At 38.7% G+C, this 11,250-nt stretch overlaps 2 protein-coding genes across 2 annotated transcripts in view; both read right to left on the bottom strand.

The window, feature by feature from the left end:
- Positions 1 to 1,265: 1,265 nt before the first annotated feature.
- Positions 1,266 to 7,038, bottom strand: PLA2G12A (phospholipase A2 group XIIA; the record flags this gene model as incomplete). Its single annotated transcript, XM_072405711.1, is given in 4 exon segments — positions 1,266 to 1,548; positions 2,565 to 2,730; positions 3,024 to 3,100; positions 6,500 to 7,038. Coding segments are annotated over 4 exon segments (567 nt in total). The 3' UTR covers positions 1,266 to 1,429.
- A 3,212-nt stretch (positions 7,039 to 10,250) lies between these two features.
- Positions 10,251 to 11,250, bottom strand: part of CFI (complement factor I) — a gene marked incomplete in the record, with an annotated part of 60,346 nt that continues 59,346 nt past the window's right edge. Inside the window, 1 exon segment of the mRNA XM_072405704.1 lies at positions 10,251 to 10,557. Coding sequence (XP_072261805.1) covers positions 10,266 to 10,557 — 292 coding nt within the window.

The following is an 11,250-nucleotide window of genomic DNA, read 5'->3' as shown; positions in this document are numbered from 1 at the left end:
TCCCACTCCTTTTCCTGTGGCAAGTAGCCCCTATAAGCCCTCTAGAGCAGTGGTCGCCAACCGGTGGTCTGTGAGAAGTTTTTGGGGGTCCACGGCTCCGGCCGGCGCACCCGAGCGGGGTCAGGAGAAGGACTCTGCTGGGAGGATGCACCAGCCAGAGCTGCGGACCACGCCCCCCATGCAGTTCCCTGGCTCAGGGAAGTGGGGGGGGCTGTGTCCCTAAACATAACCTGCCCACTCTCCCATCGCAGGCTTCCATCAGATGGGAGAGAGGGCAGGGTTATGTCATAATGACGTGACAATGTACATCTAATAAATCTGGGGGAGGTTTCTCCCCCTTTGAGTAACACTCGACTCCCCACGCATGCGCAGTCAGAAGCCGGTGATTTTAGTGGTCAGCAGAACCGAAAAGTTTGGCGACCACTGCTCTAGAGCATAGGGCCCACTACCAATGCAACCTCTGCGCCCCCCCCCCCGTTTTCAGGCGAGTGATTGCCAATATATCATTGACTGTCCCTAATAACAAACAGGGCAAATTGTAAACCAAGTTTATTGTAAGCCAATTATACATATAACAAAAAAACAAACAAGAAACACTAAGGGCTCTAATACTGGGAATCTGACATTCCATCAAACATTCCCTTGTGAGAATCTTCCAGGTCCATGTGTTTCAATGAGAGAAATTGATTCAAAATGGCAAGGGAATGTCAGTTTCTGGTTTTATAAATGTAGCCCTAACACTATATAATATATATATATATATATATATATATATATATATATACACATATAATACATAATAAAATAAAGGGTCGACCTGAGATTTAAATACATTAACTTAATTAAAGTGCATGGTTTGATTGTTCCTGCAATTGTTCCCATTGAAATATTAAAATCAAAAGCAAAATATCAAAAGACAAAAGTTTTAAAGGAAGACGTGTAGCTTCTACAGAATAAAGCAAAATATTCAGACAAGCAGGAGCTTTCCTGTGACAGTAAATCCTAACAGACCCAGGCAGTGAAAGAGTAAATGTAGTGTCTGATGAATTTATAAAATACCTTTATAACAAAATACAGTGTAAATAGATGTATCTAACATTAGTAGTTTGCTTGCATTTGAACATATCTTTATATAGATAACTTTTAAATTATAAAATTATGGTCATTAAATTATAAAATTATATTTAGAACAATTACATTTTGCACATTAAATTTAAATTAAAAACATATACATATGTTTAAAAAAACCTGGGTGAGAAAATGGCTTTGTTTAGATGGCTTTATTTAGGAAAATAATTATTCTAAAAGCCATACGCAATACAACACAAAAATAAATTTCCTTCAAAATAAAAAATGCATTGAAATGCACTGGGCCAAAATATTCCTGATTCAGGATCATTACTGCAATGGACACCCAGCACTCCTTCTTTCAAAGGTCTATCTTCTCTTCATAAGGGCAGATACAAGCAGATCTTTGGCTTTCCATGTAGGGTTTACATCCCAAATGTATGACTGCATCAAACAGGAGTTCCACTGTTGATTCGCATGCTAATAAAGAGAAGAGAATACAATTATCCTCAAGAGACAGAATAATAACATGGAGTAATGGTAAATTAATAGGATTCAAGAAAGAAAGCATCATTTATAAAAAAAAAATAATGAGCGATAGATGCGTTAATACCCAGGCAGGCACAGCTAAAATTTAGGGAAGAGAAGTCATACAGTAGCCTGGGCAACCTAAAACTTTAGAGGTACAATTAAAATTAAAATTTCTCCTTTGGTTCCGTAGATTTGCCACACCAAAAAATGGCTTCTGAAAGGGGTAAACTCACTTAGCTTTATTATCAAGGCTGGAAACGTTGATGTTCTGGGAGAAATACAAAGTTTCTGACTAGTGCAAACAAATGGAAAAGACTGCCAGTGAGAGAAAAAATGACAGTAAACACTAAAGGTCTTAAAACAAAATACACATATGCAGGGCATATTTCCAATACAAGCCAGTGGATAACTATAACGCCTCCAATAAACCAGAGAATAAAACATGAAATGCAAAGCTGTTCCTAGAATAATATTAAACTGTTTTCTGTCTATGGGCCTGATTTATTAAAGCTCTCTGAGGCTGGGGAAGATACACTTTTATCAGCAAACCTGGAAAGTACTTCCTAAAAGTCATTTGCCATTTGTTAGCAAATGTTTTCAATTCTAGACCAGATCTGTTCTGGGTTTTCTGAATCACCCAGCTTCACTGATGAAAGTGTATCCTTCTCCAGCCTTGGAAAGCTTTATTAAATCAGGCCCAATGTGTCTGAATTGATATGTACTATGGTATAGGGCATGCAAGACAGTTAAACTTTAGGAATATCATATATGACAGATGGCCTCCCTGGAATTATGTGAATTGTTTCAATGTGAATAAGCATCACTAATTAAAGCAATGTAGTATATAAATAATACAATTATAAGGTCTGCAGGTAACTGCTACAGTCAAACATTTTTGTGTGTATATGCGATTGCCTTCCATTTCTACCAGATAAAAGAAAATACATATGTAACTGGCTGCTTACCTTTCACAGTCTCTGCAATACCCAGGGTCCGCTGGACATCTCTGCATATTTTGGAGAGGCAGTTCTGGAACTGCTCATCACATTCATTTTTCAGGTTACCACATGTGTCATAGCAACGATCATGCTGATTGCAGCACTTTGTCATGGAGGGTATGCCAACATCAAACTGGGGAAACAGAAATCATCTTACCCATGACAGCCATTCAAAACATTTAGGCTTCACAAAACAAAATACCACTTCTAGCTCCATATGGTGGTTACACAAAACATTAAGTAGGTTTATGCAGCAAGTTTCTTTAATGAGGTAAAAAAGCTAAGAAGTGCAGCTCATCATAGTAAACTCTATCTTTTGCTATTGTGGCCTTTAAAGAATTACATAAATGCAATGACAGGGTATTTATCAAAAGCAAAGGCTGCAAACCCACTTTGTATATTAAGAAATGAAAAAGTTTTACTTACATGAAAACCAAATACAGGAGATCCACACCCATTGGGTGGTGAAGGTTTGTAGCCATAGCGTGGAGTCGGCTTGGAACCTATGAATGAAAATCTATGTTAATAGTACATTCATAGAAAAAACACATTAATTTCCTGTGTTGTTTCACCTTCTACTGACAAAAAAGCATGGAAATCTTTTGTTTCATATCTAATAATAGTAAAATGCAAGAAAGCCAATGTACATGGCATAAACAATGAAAAATTCAAAAGATCATTTCTCTGCCAGTATGATATCAGGAACATCAATGGTCAGGAATACCAATTTCTTCCTCATCAAAATGTCACCTGTATATTGCCAATGCAAGTAGTATTACACAGTATTTATATAGCGCCATCATATTACGCAGCGCTGTACAAAGTCCACAATCATGTCACTAGCTGTCCCTCAAAGGGGTAAGGGCTTTCTAAGCCTATGCAAGTACTAACTAAAACAAATACAGTATAGACAGACACATTATAATAATGCTATTATTAGGCATTTTAAAGCAAACCTGTTTTTTGCCAATTCAACCCATCTAAATTCTCTTCTGCTGTACTACATTAGAAACTAATTTCAGGATTAGCTATTTGAGTAAAAATAAAAAGACTGGAAAGTAAGCCCCTGCTGTGACTCCATCCAGGTTCTATTTAAAAGCAGGAAATAGAAGGGTACAAAATGAAATAGCAGGCAGCTTGTGTACACTGGAGAGTTATGGAAATGAGGAATATGCCCAGCGTAGAACTCATATAGTGCTGACATTATGATGAAGTTGTCCTGCATGGGTGATCACAAGTAGATTTTAGGGTGTTTGAATGATGGTGCTAACATTAGTCTATTTTATACACAAAGCAGGGCAGGAAATAATCCTAATAGATTGTAAATTGCAGGCAATAAAACAATAGCTCAAAGTCCAATTTACAATCAGTTTATTACTAGAATATGTTTCCATTTAAAGTGAAACTAAAACAATGTTTTTATTTTCCTTGGCTTTTTTCTGAGGTCCATTTATCTCACCTAAATATAAAAAAAAAATACCTGGCGCTGGTATAGGTATTTTTCTGTAAGCTATACCAGGAGATATGACAGCTTCCATATTAGCCCTTCCCTTGCATCTAGAGGCTGAATAAAGCTGAGGAAAAGAAGGTCAGCATATGATACCAGGGGTAAAGGGTTAAATTAAACCTGCCCAATATTATGGGTAAATTGGACTACACAATGATAAGAAGATAATATATTTATTACTACCAACTCCAACCTAAACATAAACAGGCACATACACTTCTTTACTGCTTATCTGCACTTTCACATTTTCTCTGTCTAAAATAACTATGCATGTTGTGTTGAGAAATGTTTTACTTTGTTCATGGCAAACATCCTCAAACCCTCTGTTTGTTTTCTACCCAAGGTTTAAAGAAAGCAGTTTTTCAAAATGGTAAAGAAAAATGATGCAATATATATGAAATGTACTATACCGCTAGTAATCCTAAAGTCTGCCATATGGCATACCTGGAAGTCATACATACAGGGAGCATGGGGTTGGGGTAAAACTCCCCAATGTTGAGGGAGCTGTACATTCAAAGTACATATTTTGCTATAATGTAGATTCTGCCAAACACCTTTAGCATCATTGTATCCTTGAGAAAATAGTAATTCTTTGGAATGACTTTTTTTTATCAACCTGAGCACTATCAGTCAAGGGGTTCTATAGCCATCCATAGACAAAATCTAATTGAACTAGCCACTATAGGTAGTTTAAATTGTATCTAAACCCAAAATCAATGTAACATATACTGGTTCATACATGTGGTGGCCGCATTTCTATTCAGAACAAATATAACAAATCACTATCAATTGTAATTATTGAACCAAAAGTGGGCATTCAAGCAAACTGTATTGTAGGTGCAGTTGTATGATTTAAGTTTATTTTAGGAGCAGGTTCAGACCTGCAGCGGGAGCGATTCTGTGCAGTCATGCCGGCTATTCTGCTACTTGCACAGCAATGTTGATTCTTAGGCTACGTACACCCATTAGAAGTTTCTCGGATGATAATTGCCTCAGGGCTGATATCTGACAAGAATCTGGCGTATGTATAGCATTCGCCATTCATGGATCCGACAAATGATCATAATGAAAGTAAAGGGGAGAGAGGGCAGCGAGGTGCATCTTCATCGTTCTCCCCCCTCTCCTTAGAGCAGGACAGCGCTGTATGTACATATTCATGCATCACGTATCTTTCAGTCTTTTGTCTCTGAAAAGGATTGTGAAAGATCCCTTCCAATGACAATTGTTGCATGTGTGTATGCAGCCTTAAAGAGCCAGTGATCACAGATTTGACTGCTCACTGTAATTTCTCCCCAGAGGCAGCATTTCCCTAGCACGAGGAAGGGGTAACTATGCTACAACCTCATCACCAGTCTGAACTTAGAATCTTAGGCTGGTCATACATGAAATTATTTCAAAACAAATCTCAACAAACATTCCGATAATTATTCTTGGCAACAGAAGTTTTGATTTCAAAAATCACACTTTGAATCTCCTATACATATGCTATGCCACCTTTTTATGTGTTGTATTACATCAGCCAATCCAATATCAATACACAAAAACAAACAAAAAAGTACATGCGGTATATTTAGCAATGCAGCTCAGTACAACATATGGCAAAGTCAGTGCATTGCTGCTGGTAAATCATTCAGAAGAATGGCCCTGTGCTGACCCCATGTACACCACAACACACTTAAAAATGTGAATGACAAAAGATTCTATTGTAAATGGCTTCATTCTTGTCTAGTGATTCAATGCATTCTATTTTATCGTTGTAGAATTCTGATTTGTGTCAGATCACACACTAGTGGCCATATGTTATGACTGAAGAGTTTTAAATTATCATTATACAATGTTTGTGTTTACACATCTTGTGAGATAGGATATGACACAGATTATAAATAAACACAAAGCTAAAGTACCAATGGTGTATGTGGAGTGAAAGTTTGATGAAAATGTTTGCCCTGCAGTGTAAGATTGTGGCAGATCTCATAGGACCCAGACACATCAAAGTACATCCTGTGCCTGATTTATTCCCGGGCTGGGATTCCTCACAAGCCTAATACAGAAGAGAAGCTGCCATATGGGCACTATGACTGGCATTGGGCAATATAGAGTGGCTGGCATAGGGGCACCGTGGGGTGACTGGCATAGGGGCACCGTGGGGTGACTGGCATAGGGGCACCGTGGGGTGACTGGTACAGGGGCACCGTGGGGTGACTGGCACAGGGGCACCGTGGGGTGACTGGCACAGGGGCACCGTGGGGTGACTGGCACAGGGGCACCGTGGGGTGACTGGCATAGGGGCACGATGGAGTGACTGGCACAGGGGCACTATAAGGTGACTGGCACAGGGGCACTATGGGGTGACTGGCACGGCGGCACTATGGGGTGACTGGCACGGCATTATTACCATCTCTGCACTTATACCGGCACAGCCCGTCCTCTCCCCCCAGCAGGTCCAGGGCTGCGTTCAGGTACAGGTCAATCTTATGCACCCCATTCCTGATCCTCTTCAGGGTCATCCTCCAGTCAGGGGTCTCCGGCTGCTGATGGGCCTGACGGCTGGCAGCTACCGAGCAGAGGAGGAGCAGGACAAGCGGGGGCAGCCGGGTCATCCTGAGCGGCAATACGATACGGCTGTCCGGGCGGCTGTGTGCTCACAGGAGAGCGGACCGGGCAGAGGAGACACTGCGCACCCCCTGATTCCGCCTGTCTGTTCTACCACAGAGCCGGGATTACCGGGCCAGCACCGCTTCCCATCCTTACCACCGGCCGGGCACAGCGCTGTGTATGACGGGCATATCAGCAATGTCCCAGCGCCTCCTGAGTGCCCTGCCTGGGGTGACATCATCAGTGCGTGACACCTGTCCGGGCCTCTCACCCTGTACGGCCTCAAGGGAGGAGCCGCCCGGGGCGCCGCTTTATGTCTCTGTGTACTGCCTGAGCATTGTATGTCATTGTGGGCTGAGGGCAGGAATATCCTCTCTCTGCTATGTAAATGTCTCTGACATGTCACACGGTGTGTGTATATATATTCATTTTATGACAATTAGGTCATACCTACCAGGTGTATCCGCAGGCACATCTCGAAGGTGACCAGGCTTACAGCTCAGCTCCAACGTTGTCACTCCTATTATGAGTTGTCTGCATGGACGTGCTGCACTGCAATGTTTCCCATTCTCCCAGTCACCTCACTGTTATAAGTGTGATTTGTATAGAATGTAGCATTGCACAACAGCCAAAGTTATTCTTTACCTTTACAACATATGTGTGCATCACAAATGATAGGTAAACAATACCTGGTTGTTGTGCAGTGCTACATTGTGTACAGAGCACACTTATGTGTTATCTTTACGAACATTTTGTGAGCTATATTATTTGGAGTAAACATCATTTATATGAAAGTAATGTTAGGAAAATTCTCATTTTTTTATTGTTCTTCCAAATAAAAATATGTATTCAAATTTGTTATAGAGATTTTGTTTCTACTTTAAAATAAACTGCACTGGTGAAAAGGTACAATACACATGCAGACCAAACGTTCCAGCAAAAACAAAAACAAATTGAAGTATGAGACAGGATTTCTAAATAATTTTGGAAAAAATAATATATTATATAATTTGGTTATTATATAAATACATAATAAAATCTTTATGATTTCTTTCATATATTTGGTTACTAAATATCCAAGTGTATTGCAGTATGTGTATACTACAGTAGTATAGTATTCAAGTGTATGTACGATATGAATAGGAGATGATCGTTTCAATGGGTAAAGGGACAAAGTACGCAGACTATTGGGGGTCTGTGGGTTTTGAACCCCTAAAACAAATATTTAGCTTCATGTCTCACTCATTGCAAAGACTCTGAAGACCTTAGGCACCCATGAAGTCTTTTAATCTTTAAATTTATTGTGCTACTAATAAAGGTGAAAATTAGGAAGCAGTTGTTAAAAAAGCATCAAATATTTTTTTAAATGCTGATATGTTGTGCATAAGCCATTACCACATTGTAAATTTGGATACATCAGATGTTATATTTAAAAGACTTATTTTAATGTTATTTTTACGCTAATACAGTGTAAGCCTTTGTGTAGCATAGCATCAAAAAGCAGGTGAGGTTATTTCTTGTTCCTTTTTTTGGCCCTAAAGCAGAGCTGTATCCCCACAAAATTCTAGCAGGAAGGGTTTTTTTTGCAGAAGTAACAAACTAAGGTATACAGGGAATGTTGGAAGAATAAGGTGAATGTTTAAACTAAAAATGATAGTAAAAGACACGTTCCCATTAATCCCCTTAAATACTTCCCTCACTTCAAAGACACTTATCCCATCTTTTTTCCCACTTTCTGTAGCAGTTCTGGAAGTCCCATTTTTTTAAGTACCCTTAGTTATGCTGTTGTGGCTGCCTGCATGTCACTCATGATCACTTTGACTTTAGGGTAAAGCCAGAAGTGGCATGGTGCCAGGTCCTGCGAATGTTAAAAAAGCATCAAATATTTTTTTAAATGCTGATATGTTGTGCATAAGCCATCACCACATTGTAAATTTGGATACATCAGATGTTATATTTAAAAGATTTATTTTATTGTTATATTTACGCTAATACAGTGTAAGCCTTTGTGTAGCATAGCATCAAAAAGCAGGTGAGGTTATTTCTTGTTCCTTTTTTTTGGCCCTAAAGCAGAGCAGTATCCCCACAAATTTCTAGCAGGAAGGTTTTTTTTTGCAGAAGTAACAAACTAAGGTATTCGGGGAATGTTGGAAGAATAAGGTGAATGTTTAAACTAAAAATGACAGTAAAAGACACGTTCCCATTAATCCCCTTAAATACTTCCCTCACTTCAAAGACACTTATCCCATCTTTTTTCCCACTTTCTGGAGCAGTTCTGGAAGTCCCATTTTTTTAAGTGCCCTTAGTTATGCTGTTGTGGCTGCCTGCATGTCACTCATGATCACTTTGACTTTAGGGTAAAGCCAGAAGTGGCATGGTGCCAGGTCCTGCGAACATTCAAACAGTGATTAACACATTTTATTTTAGTTCTGCAAATGAAGGTAGTCACCCTGTATGATGTATATAATAGGCTTTGTCTTTATAAGGCAAAAGCAATATGTTTTTTAAGCTGCTTTTGAGATAATTCAGAATGACTTGACCTAATAATTTGACCTAAAGTTCACCTTCTTCTGACCTACATGCATCAAGCTGCTTGACTTACTTAATTTAGTAAAAGCTAGGAGGAGAAAAAGTATGTGTTTGTATTTCATGAGAGTGCATTTTCATACCGTAGTAGTGGAATTTGTCATGGCAAAATAGGATCAGTGAATTTGTTTCACTTTAGCCTTTAAAATGCCCAACACCAGTCACAATTTAACAGTAGGTAATTTAACAATGGTTATTGGTTTCATTGTTCTCAAAGTGCACATTGACTAATAGTGATCCAACGGGTTCCTGACCTTTCTAGCCAAAATACTCTGTCCATGAGAATCCCAAATAATGCCTGAAAAATAAAACTTATCCAAAAAAAGCTCTCCCATGTGTCCAATCAAAATATCTATCCCATGAGAACTGTTAGCTGTACAGTCTGTTGATTCTTATACCCACATAATGTTTGCTATCAATACTAATAGGTAAGTAAATGCATACCAAATATATATTTAATACTTAAGCTGACACTGATTGTCAACCACATATCCAGAGATAGGGGTTGTGTTTCGTGTTAGTGTTTAATACAAATGTAAAGAAGTCAGGTGTATATATTTATATATATTTTTTATTAATACATTTGTTAGCAAGGGTATTTATTAAAACAGTGTGCTAAAAAAAACTTGAATAGTGAAAGAAAAACAAACTGACAAATTTGTTGGCAAACGAGTTATTACTTTCTTGGACCTTGGGGTTTACTGCTAAGCTTCGCTCCTATGACTATTGAACCATCACTATGATTGGCAGTCTTACTGGCCAATTTGAAAAGTGCAAATGGCAACTATAATATAATGTGCAGTACCATTGCTTGTCACAGTGGCTAAGCATTCAGCCATCACAGGAAGGTTTGGAAGCCTGCTGCAGTTATATGTAGGAATATTTCTAGGAGCTCTGTTTATTTAACAAGGAATCAGACAACTCTCTCCAAGGCTGGAGAAGATACATTAACTATGATCACATTACATGAATTCCAGTGACTATATACCTTCTTCTCTGCCCCATCCTGAAACTACACAAGCGTCTCCTGGCTTGAAGTGATGAACTGACCAAGGAACACATGCAGGCACCAGATTGTTGTCTACTTGCATACAAGCAGGCTCCTTGTATATGTTCATAACCTCCAGGAGAGCAATATCATTTTCATAGGTGCCAGAGTTATACTTGTCATGCACTTTCACAGTTTTCACAGGGAAAGAATCAATATTCTCACTAAGAGACAGACGATCCAGGAGCTCAATGATCACACGATACTTCTGTGGCTGGTCTGCCCTGCACATAAAGAATATAGGTGTTATAAAAAACATATTAGCACTATTTAAATACATTCACGGCTAATCGGCAAAGGACAATGTGCAAAGTAATGTGTAATAATTTTAATCACCCCTACAAATTTAAATTTATAGTGATCACAAATCAGTGACATGAAGTTCAAAGCTTTAAAGCCAGGGTTCCCATTGCTGGTGGCTGAAAATGGGCCATTAATAGTCTAAGGGAAGGTTCTACTTGACTGTATATAACTGAAATGGATTTATTGATAGGCACGTACACTACATGGCTGCTAGAAAGTGTTGTGGATCTAATAAATCATTAAATTACAGTATGAAGTCTATATATAAATGTTTTCACCCAAAAGGTACATGTTTTTCAATTGAAAAAATAGAAAAATGTATGAATCTTGGATTAAAATTTTGTGAATATTGTATGAACAAATGTATTAATAGACCTTTCCACATTATAAAATGTGCATCCCCTCCAGTTGCCAATATAGTTGTATTATTTAATTTAAGGAAAACATACAAAGGGGTATATTTATAAATAAGCCCCCTCCCCTGTCAATTCTCCTGGAAGATCGCTAATAGCCATTTGAATCCCTTTACATTTTTCGTTTCAATGCCAAGTAATGACTCATTCTGTCACCTAGGGGCCAATTATCAAAAGTGCACAGCAGGCACAAAATTAATT

Source organism: Pyxicephalus adspersus, chromosome 3 (genome assembly GCF_032062135.1).
Source record: "Pyxicephalus adspersus chromosome 3, UCB_Pads_2.0, whole genome shotgun sequence".
Taxonomy (NCBI): Eukaryota; Metazoa; Chordata; class Amphibia; order Anura; family Pyxicephalidae; genus Pyxicephalus; species Pyxicephalus adspersus.
This window is presented reverse-complemented; position numbering and strand designations above follow the sequence as displayed.